Here is a 14,272-nt window from a genome sequence, read left to right on the forward strand (position 1 = left end):
GCACGGGGCTCTTCTGGGCAGTGGGGACGAGGCTCCAACTTGATGCTGTTTTTCTTTTCTTTTTTTTTTTTTTTGATGCTGTTTTTCTAAAGGTTGGCTTCCAACTACTGAGCACATACTATGTGCTGGGCAAATGCACTGCCCCCACCCGGTCACACCCAGAGAGGAAGCAAAGTGTGCGAAGACCTCAGACCTCCTGCCGGCCAGCCTGTGCTCAGAGGCCCCATCTCTGGCATGTCCCTGACGGGAGCGAGTGCAGGGCAGACAAGCGTCCAGCATCAGCTGGCCGCCCCCACATGCTGCAGACACCACACTTGCTGGAGCAGGCTCACTGTTCCAGCACAGACAAGAAGTCAGACTTCCTCACAGCGTGAACAGCCCCCACCGCCTCCCTTCCTGTCCCTGCAGCCCATCCCCAGGGCTGCCGGCGAGATGCTCTGGGACCTCTGGCCGCACCACAGGGGCAGAGGCGTGCCCACCTCGCCAGCCCACAGCACCCTGCTGCATCACCGTCTGTGAGGTCGCTCAGGATGAAAAGACCACTGTCACCTCCACGAGCGTCCCCCTGGAACTGACCACAAACCCTGAAAGGCCATGAGAACCTCTCCGCAGGCAGACCTTCTACAGGGAAACAGCAGGTGCAGCGCCCTTTGGGAAGAGGCCTCAGAGTGAAAGGAAGGGCACAGCCAGCACCACGGCTCACTTGCATGGAGGCCTGTGCTCGGTCAGAGAGGGGCCCCCAAACCGACGAGGACCCCACGACCTACGAAGATGCACCAACACGCTCTGTCAGGCAGACCAGCTTGCAAGCAGGTTGTGGCCAAGGAAACCCACCCCCCGCCCCATTAAGGGAGTCGAGGGCGCAGTGGCTTCGTTCTCTGGGTGAGGGGAGCACGCAGGGGTTCTCATTTAAAAGCAGACACAGGTGGAAAGGGGGTCGGACGTGGGAGCAGGCAGGGCCCCGGGATGCTGTTCAAGGCTGTGTGTGGGAGCAGCCTGCACGCAGGGCGTGTGCCCAACACGGAAGTGTCAGCGCTGCGTCTGTGGCGGCCCCGGCAGCGGCATCTGGCTGCAGTGGGCTGGCCGCTTCGCCTTGGTCTTCTGGAAGATACCTGCCAATAGCCCGGATGGTGGTCTCTTGATCAGAAAGAATGAAAGAGAAGAAACGTCCACCCAGAAATGGAAAACGGAGCAGCAGAATCTAACGTGATAGGGGGGAGGGGCAGGGGGGGACAGTGAGGAAAGAAGGGCCACAGGCTTTGGGGACGGGAGGAAGAAAGAGCAGAGACCGGCTGGATTTCCAGGAGGTTCTCCTTTCCTGGGCTCCCTCTGAAATCAGGCGATTCCTTGGGGAATTCTCAGGAAAGGGAACAGACAACCCAGCTGAATTCAGATGGAAGCCCAGAGAAGTCAGTCTCCTGGCTGCTATTCAGCAACACAGACCAAGATTTCGTCTGCGGTGAAGAGGAGGAGAAGGAGCCCACACCATCGCCCAGCAGCACGAACTCCTGGACACCCACCCCTACCTCCCCCCACCCACGAACCCAGGCTGCTCTCTCCCCTCAGAAGCCTCAGCAGCCCCCAGGCCCCTCAGCTGGGAGAGCCGCAGTCCTGTCTCCCTTCATCCCACTCCCCTCTGCTTCAGCCTGGGAGGCAGCCCTTGAAGTCTGCCTTCAGATATCTCACAGGACCCCATCTGTCCCGCTGAGTCTGAAACGGGGGTGTGGAGCTGCCTGTTCGTAGGAGACTCCCAGGCACCCGCGTGTCTCCTGAGTGCCTGAGAGGAGGCCCTTCACCGACCGCAAGGAGACCCTCCGGTGCTGGAACTCCCCCCCCCCCCCCCCCCCCCCCGCAGCAGCGCCGACTGCTCTCCAGAGGGGCTGAGGCCCTCCCTGGAACTTCTGGGCTGAGGCCGTGGGCCCCTTGCACAGGGCATGTGCCACTCATTCGCCGGGTCCCAGTGGAGGAGGGTGCAGGGTCTGGGGGCAGCCAGGCGACAGGACAGACACCTCCTCAGGTCCCCTGTGCTGTCTGTGTGCAGGAAGTGGGGACAGGCCTCGCCCTGCAAAAAGGGGCCACGAGCATGTCGGACTTATGCTGCTGACCATGACCTTAAAAATCAAACACACATCACACCCAAAACCACCTGCAGAAAACAGACAGATGGCCAGGCGGCAAAGATCCGACTCTATGTCCACACGTACCCGAATCAGAAGGGGCTGGCCACCCGTGGAAGCCCAGCGGAGCTGAGTGCCCACAGATCCACAGGCTGGCAAGCCTCCCCAAGACACGCTGCCGGAGCCTCCCGGGGGGGCCTCCTTTCTGCAGCCGTCCGCCTCTTGGCCTGGCTCCCAACATAAGCGCTCAGAACTGGCGACCCCCAACAGCCTTTTGCTCAGCGCCCCACCTCAACCCAAGCCTGCACCACCGGTCTTCAGCTCCAAAACCCTTCCTTCCCACCAGCTAATCGCCAAACACAACTGCCCGCCCGCCTTTGAGAACCTCTCCTGCGCCGGTCCAGTTCAGCAGAATCATCTTAGGGGCAACGGCTTCCATGCCAGAGCCTGAGACACCCTAAGTGAGGACCCCCAGAGGTGAGGCCTCGGCCTGGGCCAGCAGTTCCCACAATGATGCTCATCAGGACCGCCTGAAGGGCTCGTCAAACCGGGAACCTGGGCCAGGGGTCATGGGTGGGGCCTGAGAGCGCATCGGCCTCGGGCCACACCTGGAGAAGCACTGGCCTCGGTCACTCAGGTCACCCAGGACACAGGGTTAGGAGACCAAGATGCTCTCACTGACCGAAAATCCCAGCTAACTCCCTTCACTTCCGGGGCACAGTCCTCTCCCAGCTGAGTGGCAGCGAGCCACTGCTACTCAGTGAGCTGATGAGTGCCAGCCACACACCGGAACGCAGATCAGCCCCAGGCCTCTGTCACCACATCCCCCGCGGACAGGGCACCGCCAGGCTTCAGGGGCGGTGAGCCCGTTAGAACTGATAGGCCACTGATCAGAGGGACCAAACATCAGCCACAGATGCAGAGCGCAGGTACAGGGCCGCCTGCATCCAACCCCGTCTGGTCCTGGGCCTCCTGTCGGGGGCGGGGGAGGAAGGGCATCTCCCCGGCAGGCACGCTGGAGGAGAGCAGCAAGAATGTCTGGAATCCCTTATCTTCCCCTGCAGCCCAAACACAGATCCTCCAGCAGGCAGTAAATCACAGAACAGCAAATCCAGGAACCGGGAGTCCTGGGGGGCGTAGGAATGTCCTCCCTGCACCCCCACGTGGGGCCTGGAGAGGACACAGAGACAGGAGCTGGGCGCCCCCCCCCATGCCGGCCTCGGCGCTGGAGTGCGTGGTGCAGAGAGCGCTGTGGAGCAGGCGGACCCCCAGAAAAGGACGCTCAGAGAGGGGCGAAGCAGAGACACTCCCCAGGCAGGAAAGTCGGCGAGGCAGATGAGCCGCAGCAGACCATGGCAGACCAGAGCCCGGGCGCCAGGGGGCTCGGGGTCCTTCCCAGCTGAGTGCCATCCTGTGAACTGTGTCAGTGGTCTGGGCTGGAGGGAAATCAAACCGAGGCGTCTGGGCAGCTGCTTTACGTAATCTGCTTCCCGCAAGCTCAGCTCCCGGGATGGCAGTGGATCGTGGGAGGTAACTCAGATTCCTCTGGAGGGGCCAGTGCGGGGCCCTCTGCACAGACTGCGCTCAGCCCAGCACCCCTCCTCCTCCCCGTCGCCTCACACCTCAGAGGCGTCCAAGGCCTGAGCTTCTCGGCCCAGTGAAAGCGTGCTCTGCCCTGGCTGGCTGGAGCGTCATCCCGTGCACCAAAGGGTTGTGGGTTCGAGTCTTGTACGGGAAGCAACCAATCCATGTTTTTCTCACATTGAAGTTTCTCTCTCCCTTCCTAAAATTGACAAACACACCCTTGCGTGAGGACAAAACAAAAAAGAAGAGGGGACCTGGGGTGGAGAGGATGGCGGAGGAAGAGGAGCTGTTGCTGAGAGACTGGGGAGGAGCTGGCGGCCACCATGGGGAGAGGCACCTTCCACTCCACCTGCACTTGGCCCGAGGGCAGGAGGTGCAGGCAGGGAACTTGAAAGTCAGGTGACTGTGTCAAACCTGCAGGGAGAGGTCAGGCCCCACCCAAGCCCCTTGGGTGCCACTCTCTGGGCCTGGGATGGTGGTGCTGAAAGCCTCCAGGACCAGGGCCTGCCCGCCTCCCCACCTCACGTCAGTCCCGGCCCGAGATCCACGTGGACGTCCCTCCTGCTGCTGGACGGGCCACGCTCACCCCCACCTCGTCCTCGCTGGCCCCCCATGAGCAGAGCTTGGCCGGGCCGGCTCAGTGCCCACACTCAGGCTTGGCGCCGAGGGCACACAGAGGGCGGGCAGCCCCCGAGGGTCTGACAGCAGAGCCCTGAGGGGCCCGTGCTGGGGGGGGGACAGGGAGGGGCGCTCTGCTCCGAGGTCTGAGGGGTGTGCGCCGCCCACACGCGTGGCCCTGCACACGGAGCCTGCCTGGGCCCTGACCCCTCACGGCTGAGTGGTCAGCCGTGCAACTCCATGCCGGGGCGTCTGGGAACAGATGGAGGCAAAAACCGTGCGTCAGCACAGCACGAGCTCTCACAGTACCCCACCTGGCTGCGACCCTCGGCCCCCGCAGGGCAGTGCTGGTTTGAAGGCAGACCCCCCAACGTGATTGTCATCCTGCTGAGTGGGGACCAGAGGCGCAAACCAACCCCGAAACCTCACCAGGTCCGAGGAACAGGTTTCGGGGACAGAGACCTGGGTGGGGCCCGCAGAGGTGAGGTCTGGGGGACCGGCACCAGGCCCTCACCTGGCCGTGGCACCTGCCCCTGCTTGGCAGCTGCATCCACTGCCCCTTCCGAAACCCAGGCAGAGAGGCCGCTTTGTGTTCTGACCTGCCAGTCCCCCATTGGGAGGCTGCCCAGCCCCACCCCGAGCCGGGGGAGACCAGCTGGCCCGAGCTGGCCTGGCCGGGCATGCAGCCTGAACCGCACAGCCGTGAGAGCCCCCTGCTCCACGCGGAGTGGCGGCGGTCCCACCCTCCAGAGAAGGCAGGGTTTAGGGGCCTCAGAGCCCTTCTTCTCTCTGTTACCTTTACCAGCGTGGTGAATGCACAGAGGTCTCTAGAGGGAAGCTTCTAGAAGGGAGGGGCTTGTGGAGGATGCCTGAGGAGACAGGCTTGGCCGCAGAGAGAAGGGGGTGCCTCCAAGGCAGAGGCGGCCTCAGGACATGGGCAGGGCCCGGGGTGCTGGGGGAATTCAGAGTTCAGCCTCCAGGCCACAGGTGAGGGGCCACAGGGTCCCCAGACAACCACCTTTCGGATCTGCCCGCAGAGGCGTGAGCCAGGCAGCAGCGTGGAGGGGGTGGGAGGGGCGCAGAGGGACGGCCTGCGGGCCACTGCCAACTTCTGTGCGTCAGATGACCCGGCCTCCCCAGCTGGGGACGGAGAGGGAGGCGCGTTTGGGGAACATTTAGGCGGCAGTGAGGGTGACTAACGGGAGGGCTGCTGGCAGAGGCGCTGAAGGTGACCCTGAGGTCTCCGGCTCACATTCCTGCATAGGTCAGATGCCTTTCAATGAGATTTCTGAAAAGAAGGAAAACACAGAGGGGAGAGGGTTCCGAGCACAGAGAAGGGGCTGCAGACATGACGGATTCGCCTTTGACACACTGAACTTGAGGTGCCTCTGGGATATCCCAAAGGGGCGTCACCCGGGGTCTAGGAGCCTCAATGTCTACAAGGAAGTTTAGGGAAAGCCAAGAACGGCCCTACTCACCCCCAGGGCTGTCCACTGTCCAGCCGTGGGAGGAGCACACCCACAGGGACGCTGGGCCGGGACGGTGGGGCAGGCCTGTGGGTGGTCTCCCAGGACCTTGGAGCAGGGGTCCGTCTGTTCCGCGGCCCCAGCCCCTCGCTCACCAGGCCCTTCCCCAGGGGGAGAGGGGAAGGGAGGTGGAGCTCCTTGCAAGTCAGGGGTGGGAGCCCAAGGGGCCCCAAGCCACCCTGGGAAGAAGTGGTGCCCCAACGTGGGGGCACCTCACCCACCCAGCGCCCTGACTGCGGCAGAAGGTGGTTGCTTGTGCGTTCTGGGGGTTGCGGGTACGGCAGAAGCTGCTCTGACAAGAAGTGAAGTGCACAGGGGGTGCAGGGGGCTGCAGGCGGAGGCAGGAGGAAGGCTTGACGGGGACAGAGCTTCCGCTCTGCCGGGGGCAGGTCTGCAGAGACCCCCACAGCAACGTGAGCACACTTAACTGCCCGCGCCCTTCGGAGCTGCCAGGCTTCCCATGCGGTGGCTTTTAACCACCAGCAGCCTTGGAAGCACAGTAAAGAAAGCTGAAAGAAAACATTCCCGAGCTTGGTAACATATTTTAGAAGAAAATTTGTATGGGAGAGAGCACCTGAGAACGGGAAAGAGAGGGAAGGGGAGAGTCACCAGCTGAAGGAACCGGGTCTGTTGTTTACCTCGGAGTGGACACCGCGGGGCAGAGCTGGGAAGGAGAGGAGCCCCGTGCTGAGGGCGAGTCTGCCCCTCTCGGGGGTGCTGCCCCCCTGCACCATCCCACACACGGTCCCAGGCAGAGCTGCACACGGGGTCAGGGAGGGGGCGTCCACAGGGCGGGCCGGGCACAGCACCCAGCACCCATGAGAATGCTGTGACCCACGTCCCACCTGCTGAGCCCGGGGACCAGCCACTGCCCTGGCCAGGCGGGGAGGCCTGCATCTCGTGAGTCCAGAAAACACCCAGCGGCCCGAACCCCGCCCTGACCTGCCCAACGCTGGCCTCACCCGGCTGAACATGACGGACAAAGCAGGGGACTGTCCCTGACGGCTGCAGCCCCACCCGGACGTCCCCCCACCCAGGGCACTGGGGGCTGCAGGACACGCACATCCAGAGCTCGAGAGGTGGGTGGTGGCCAGTCCACTCGGTGTGGGTAGCCGACCAAGCAGCTCAGTGGCCAATGAATTTCTCCCTCCAACTCAACGAGCTGCCCATTAAGCCCTGGAAGCAGGTCACAGGGACAGAGCTCCTGGCACACGGCCCCACGGATGACAGGTAATGGGGCAATTAGGGGAGCAGTAGGTTCCCCCAAAAGACAGAGCCCAAACAGGCTGCACCCAGGATGACTCCCGCCACCCCACACCCACTTGCTCCCAAAGTCACCTCGACTCATCCGACCAATCCCAGCCCGCCGTCAGCACACAGAGACCTGAAGTGATCCCTCCCGCTCAGGGCCGGCCCCTGGACAGAGCTCTTCACGACGGTCAGAATGAGGCGCCTTAGTGCTCGCTCTGCCCTGCACCTGAGGCAGGAGGGAGCGTCCAGCACAGGCTCCCGAGGGCCCTCAGTGGCCGCGGGGGCGGGAGGGGGGGTGCACGTGCACTCCCAGAGCCCAAAGCAACTGGTCAAGGGAGTGGATACCACAGAATGGGTATCCTAGCATACCACAGAAATGACTCTATGCTTTTCCTGTTCGGTGCTAATTAGCTGCTCCTGACCAAGCCCTTCCCTAACTCTCTGACTAAGACCCCTCTTGCCACTGCCTCTCACACCCTGTTGGGCCCCACACCTCCGTCTGCTCGCCAGGGTGCCAGGCATCTCAGGGCGAGAAGCAGCAGGCTGGCTGAGAGGAAGGATGGTGCCCCCGCAGCCGCCCCATCCACGTGGACCTTGGCCTTTAACCAAGGCCATGCCCCCAACTGGGAACAGCTTCCCTGCGGTGTTGGGGGGGGGCCCCGGAGGGCCCAGGGCAGCCCCGCCCCCAGCGCTCACCCGGATCCGGCGCATGGCAGCCACGATCTCCACTCTGCTGTTGGGCCGCGGCACGTCCAAGCTCCCGACGTACTGCGGGGAGAAAGAAACGCTCAGTGAGAACAGGGCCAGTGCGCGTCCCCAGCGCGGCGCGAGCCGCAGTGGACGGGCCTTGGGGGGCCGTCCAGTTCATCACCCCATTTTGCAGCAGCCAAACAGGGTGACTCCTTCTAGCTCTATGTATCAAAAGCACACGAAGGGGAAATTTTGAAGCGAGATGTCAAAGTTCTTCCTCTGTCATCGCAGTCTTCCCCAGAGGCGCAGCACCGACCCCAGCAGGCTCCAGAAAGACCCCTGAGCTGGGCTGGCACAGTGGCCTCCCTCCCTGCGACACGGGGCTCCAGGGGCGATCCCGGGAGAGGAGGGAGAAGTCTCCTACGCAAACCTGCTGTGCACAGAGTAAAGCACCCCAAAAACCACATGAAAGGAAAGGGAATTTTTTTCAGTCGAAAGCCAATCACAGGGGGCCCTGGGTGTTTCGGAGAGCTCGCACACTGAGCGAGCTCCCGACTGGGGGAAGGGACGGGCGCTTTGTGTTTTATTAAAACTCCTAACCGGACTGCACAGAGCGACGGGCCGGGTAGTGTTTAGGGTGCGAATGACTCCTCCCTGGACACCACTCGAATCGCCCAGGAATGTGCAGAGCGGAAGAAGAAAGTCCGAGCGGCACAGCCCGGCGTGCGGCTCCGCGTGACAGCGGACAAGACGTACCAGGACACGTAGGGTGTTTGCTCGGTGTGACGAGGCTCACACCGTCACTCTCACGGCTCTGTACCCTGGTTCTTCACTCTAAATACAGCCTGGGCGTCTTTCTTGGCCCAAACCCATCCCAGGCTCGGCCTCTCCTTCTGACACACACATCACATGAAGGAGCCCAGGGGCTACCCCAGAACTCAGCCCCAGGGGAAGCCGGCACCCCGAGCAAAGGCGGCGTCCACGGGGGTAAGAGCGGGAGTCAGGACGGGTCTGTGGCTACGGGAACTGCAGGCTCTTCCTGAGACGTGGGGCAAGGCCGGCCCCCAGCGAGCAAGCAGGCTTTCAGACAGGAGCCCCACCCGCGGGGCTGCCCGGCACTGACCGGCGGCGGTGCCAGTGCACGGACAAGAGCAGGCTGGAGCGGCCGGAGGGAGCAGTGGGCCCACGGGCTCTGGGCCCGAGGACACCCTGCAGGCGGGTCCCGGCCCCTGTGTATAAGAGCACAGCCGGATCAACGGTGGTCGGATCCACTGTGGTCGGTGCTTCGCCCTCCGGGCGCTGCCGTGACCCGCAGGGCCAGGCACCACACGAGGCTGGGTTTCTCGGCCACAACTGCCCGACCTCAAAGGCCCTCTGGCCAGGGGAAGCCCCCACGCTCCCCTCTGACACTCGCCCTGACAGCTGTTGGGGTCCACTTGGCAGTCAGAGCCTCAGGGCCCTGTCCCCTCAGCTCTCAGGGAGTGCCAGGACCTGGTTGCCAAGCAAGTTCACCGTGGCAGGTGGGCCTAGGAGTGTGCGGCCCTGACAGCCAAGGCCTGAGCACACCCGCCTGGACGGCACCCGTCCCACCTGCTCCCTCTGCCCAGCCCACCTCCTCCTCCTCGGGAAGGGTGGTGCCCTGGGCTGGGAATCCCAAAGCATCAGGAAATGTGGGGTGCAGGGCACAGAGGCACAGCTCTGGGCAGGCTTCCTCCTGAGGGAGCAGAATCTGCAGGGGCAGAACACACCAGAGGACACCTGGTGTCGGCCGTCCACCGGGGCGACCTCTCTGCCCTGAGCACCCAGAAAGGGATGGCCACGAGGAAGACGCAACCCGCGGGGCAGTCACCATGTGAGACCCTCTGGTCAGGGTATCTGTGGCTTCACCTTCCAGGTCAGCAGGCGTTAACTGCAAATGAGGTTCACCGAAGGGCCCCGGTATCTAATCCTCCAGGTTTCTGGGCAACCTCAGCCTCTGAGCGAGATAACACCTCGCAGTTTTTTTTCACTTTCTTGCTTCCACCCTGTTTCCTGGAGACTGACTTCGGAAGACACACTCAGCTGTAGTGTCCCCTGATACATAAACCACATCACGAAAGCAGCCTGATGTGACAGCTCGACGGTCACCAGTACCCCCGCCACCCCTCGACCTGTTGGCCTTTCTGCCCTCGCGGTCTTCGGGGAATTCCCTTTATTCACGAGTGTTTCCGGAGACCAGAAAAAGACACATATGAACCAGAAATAGACGCATCAGGTGATTCTGCATCTGACCACGTTGGAGCAACTGTGTCATCAGACTGGGCCCCTTCAAACAGAAAACAGAAGTCTGGACAGGATACAAAATAACTGTGGAGAATGTCAGTACAGAGAGTGAACACCAGTTAACAACGATGTACCCACAGTGGCCCGACTGTAACAAGTGCGCCACGCTGAGTAAGAGGCCGATAACAGGGGAGATCGGGGAGGAGGGTCTACGGGAACTCTGTCCTTGGTACCCAATCTTTCCTTAATCATAAAATTACTCTTAAAAAATGAAGTCCATGAATTAAACTCTAAAGGCACTGGGGAGACCCACACAGGCAGAGACGGGCACTCGGTAAGCGCGGCGCCTGCCCAGCACACGGCCCCGCGGCACAGCCCACAGCCGGCACCGGCTGGAGCACAGGCCAAACGGCTCGCTCAGACACCTGGCGGGGCAGGCACCAGAGACGGGGCAGCCCCCAGAGACGGGGCAGCCCCAGGAACGCCAAAGGGAGGCAGACACCTCACAGGGGGGTGTCCCAGAGGGAGCCCGCGTATCCGACATCCACTCCACCCCACCCAGGTCCTTGGATGCCCCTGAACGGGACCTGTGCACAGCAGACTGCACAGAGCCCAGCAGAAGGGACGGCGGCGCCCCTCCGGAGAGGCGGATTCAGGACTCAGGAGCAGCCAGGTAAACTGTCTGCTGGGTCTAACACCCGCAGTGTTCAGAATAGGACGGCAGACTGTGTCACGGGGCTGGTAGCCCTGGCTGACCCGTGGAGGACAGGCCATGGGAAAGGCCACAGGGCCCTGGGCTGCTGCAGCAAAAGGAGAGGCCCGCAAGTGGACGCAAGGTAAAGGTCCCTGGATCCCGGCCTTTCTGGCTCTCGGCTTCTCTCTGCAAACCGCTCGTCCCAGGGCCACAGCCCACAGCACCCTCCACACGAGGAGCCAGGCCCTGCAGTTCTCCGCAGATGGCGGAGGCGGGGCTGGTCTCCCCAGCTCCTGGTTTCCTTCCCAGACTGCGATCCCACCACCTCTCCCACTCTGGGTCCAAACCGGCCTGGTTTCTACTCCGCCACCCTGCCTGCCTGGTCACTTTCCTTGGTCTCCCGGCCACACTGGGTCGTCTCTCCCAAAACACACACAGTCAGGGAGAAGCCTCACTCCCGCTGTTGCACCTAGAAATCACCAGGGAGGCAGCCCGTCTGAGTCATCCCTTCAGTAGCCATCTGTGCCGACACCTGCTAAAAATCAGGGTCACAGGAGCAGAGACGTCAAAGCCAAAAGGAATGTTAGCAGTCAGGTCCAAGGTTACGTCACAAAAGGGTTCAACGAGAATGTGTGACCAGTGCTGGGGAGGTGGGCACCCAGCCAGTGCTCACAGGGCTCCCATGTTGAGCCACCCAAAGGTGCTCCCGTGTCTCCCTTTCCTCGCCGGCACTCCCATCTGCGCCAGGAGGGCTGCCTCGTCGCACGTGCCCAGCTGCCCCCACAGCACCCTGGGGGCCCCTGGAGGGCTGGGGCCTTGCCCCGAGTCCCGAACCCCCCGCCTCAGAGCAGGGTGGCCAAGGGGCTAATGAACCCACGACCCATGGACACCGCCCGGCTCCAGGCACCACCGCGGCCGCCTGAGCCCTCCCTGCAGAGCGTGCCCCTGGGCCCAGCAGAGGGGGCAGCCCCTCAGCAGGAAGGTGATGTGCCCTGGATGGAAGGTCTCGCATCGTTTAGCATCGAAGGAGGCGGTACTGAGTGCAGCGGCAGCGGGACCCTGATCCCAGGCCTTCAAGTCACACAGGGAAGCCTCCCTGCGCTGTGACCAAGGGTCAGTGGCCACACACAGAGTTCCAGAGCCTGGGCCACGGACTCTTCGGGGCGGGAGCAGGACAGGAGCAGGCAGAGAAGAAGGAGCCTGGGCTCTGGATCTGTCTGCATGGGAACCTGACCTCTGGTTTCTGGTTCTCTAAATGGGGAGAGGACCTGGCTGCAGAGGCCCTGGGTGGCGGGACGACACAGTGTCACTGCTGGCGTGGACCTGTGGCCCCTCTCCACTCCCCAACCAGGTCCGCCCAGTAGCACACTGCACACCGGGCTCGCGCAGCAGAGCTGTGAGTTACGTTCATCCCGTTCCTGGGTTCACTGCGTCCCCTGATGAGACAGCAGTGACTGGTGCCACGGCAGCTGTCACCGCTGTGCCCTGAGCACACAGCACAAGACCTGGCCCATCCAACAAGTGGCTGAACTGGTAGGTCTTCCTGCTGTTCAGCAAGAACCTGTAAGATGCCATCTAGTCGTGGCCCCGCCTCCAGGTGGCCCCAGACTCCTCCGCCCCCACCCAGTGGGCCCCTCCCAGAGCCATCATCACAGACTCCTGCAGAGACTGTGAAGACACGGTCCCCCAGGCGACCCAAGGAAGCGGGAGGCCTGACAACTAAGTCACAGCACCAGCTTCTCTCGCCGAGGTGGAGAGGAGGGGCTGAGAGAGCCCTGGGGACAAGGTCAGTCCATGGGAAGAGCCCACCACGGAGCCAGTGGTGGGGGCAGAGACCAGGGCAGACAGGACTGTGAAGACCGCTTCCTGGGGAGACGAGATGGAACAGACATTACGGGACGGACATTGGCCCTGGAGCTTCCCCCAAGCTCTCCGGCTCCAACAAGGCCGGACACCCGATGTCCAAGGACTGAGGGTTCGGCTCAAGGTCACTCAGGGAGCAGCAGACTTGGGGTGAGACTGTGACCCAGGCAGCTCCAGGCAAACGCTCGGTGGGAGAGTCAGATGAGCAGCCCCTGGACCAGCCCCAGCTCCGCCACAGGGAAGCCGTCCTAGGGACCGAAGCCAGCAGGTCGACCCCCCAGCACGGCCACCACATCTGTGAGCTGGAACCTTGCAGAGTGGCCTGGGGATCCAGTGAGACCCTGCAGGAAAACACACGGCCTCGCAGCTTCTTTACTAGAAAGTCACAGAGCACTTCCTACTCGCCAGGATCCAGGGGGACACAAAGCAGAGAAGACATGCAGGACGACAAGGAATGAGCGGCTCTGCCCCAAGGAGAACCGGGCTTGGAGAGGAACGCAGAGGGGCCCAGACGGGGACGGAGGGGCCCAGGACGGGGACGGAGGGCCTGTGGGCGGCCATCCTGGGGACAGGAAGAGATGCGCTAGGGAACGGAAGTGAGACGGGCCGCACCTGCCTAAAGCCCCGCAGGCCTCCCGTTCTGTTCGGAGCGACGCCAGCATGGGTTCTGCTCGCTCCTCAAAGATGTTTCTGAGCAGAAAGTGGTATTTCCACAAAGATTTCTGCAGAGTGCTGGAAAGGTTCATATCACACCCCCCGGTGCTGAGCAGACAACCCGGCTAGATGCCCCCGTTCCTCCCACCGGAGGGCCTCATCGCCCCTTCCCTGCTTGCCACACACGAAGCCTTCCCAACAGTGCCACGTGTCCCCTGCGGTCCCTCCAGCCCCGAGGTCTCTCACACTCACCCAAGCCTGTGAGTCCCTGACACACCCTGTCTGGTCTTGTCCTCAGTGGCCAGTGCTCAGGGGCACGGAGGACGTGGCCTGCAAGGCCGCATCAGCCCTCTCGTCCCTGGGGTCCCGGCGGCTCCAAGGAGGACAAGCAGGGATGAGCCCAGGGCCACCTGCTAAGGATGTCTTGCGAGGACACTTGTGAGCGGTGTGGTCACTTGGGTGCGCAGAGCAGGGAAGACCCCAAGGAAGCAACTCTCACCATATTTGCGAGGACCAACCAACCCGTTTGTCCGGAGCTGCCCTGGTCTGAGCGCTGTGGCCTCCACATCCCGGGAACCGGGGCTGGGCACGCCCGTCCCTGGCTGGTGGCCCTCGGTGCTGTGTCCCCCCCCCCCGCCCCTCCGCCCCCAGTGGCTTCACCTGGGAGACGGTGAACGTGCCTGGCCTCCGGGGTGCTGCAGGTGCCAGCAGCCCTGCCAGCAGAGCACACCACCTCTCCCGTAGTCACGGGGAAGGCGGCAGAAACAGGGAGGAGAGAAGACCAGCCCCTCGGGGGGCCCAGGCAGGTAGGCTCCAGGGACACCCTCTGACACCACACTCAGCCACCAGCCTGCTCCTCCGTCGTCTGCCCGGGACAGACCGGGAGCCAAACGGACAGAGTACAAGGCTGCTCGGGGCCTAAGACAATGACCGGTGAGCACACACCAGTGTCACATGCATTTCTGTGCAAATGCCAAGAACCGCAGCCACCCCCCATCACTGCAAAGGCTTAT

At 62.9% G+C, this 14,272-nt stretch overlaps 1 protein-coding gene across 2 annotated transcripts in view; it reads right to left on the reverse strand.

Annotated features, from left to right (window-relative positions):
• The window catches only part of NOS1AP (nitric oxide synthase 1 adaptor protein), a 91,829-nt gene that overhangs the window by 57,271 nt on the left and 20,286 nt on the right, over window positions 1-14,272 (reverse strand). For both annotated transcript variants that reach the window (XM_053914742.1, XM_053914743.2), the window contains exon 2: window positions 7,793-7,864. In XM_053914742.1, the coding sequence (XP_053770717.1) occupies window positions 7,793-7,864 (72 nt within the window). The remainder of the gene's footprint in view (window positions 1-7,792; window positions 7,865-14,272) is intronic.

The sequence above is a fragment of the Desmodus rotundus genome, chromosome 12, assembly GCF_022682495.2.
Source record: "Desmodus rotundus isolate HL8 chromosome 12, HLdesRot8A.1, whole genome shotgun sequence".
NCBI lineage: Eukaryota > Metazoa > Chordata > Mammalia > Chiroptera > Phyllostomidae > Desmodus > Desmodus rotundus.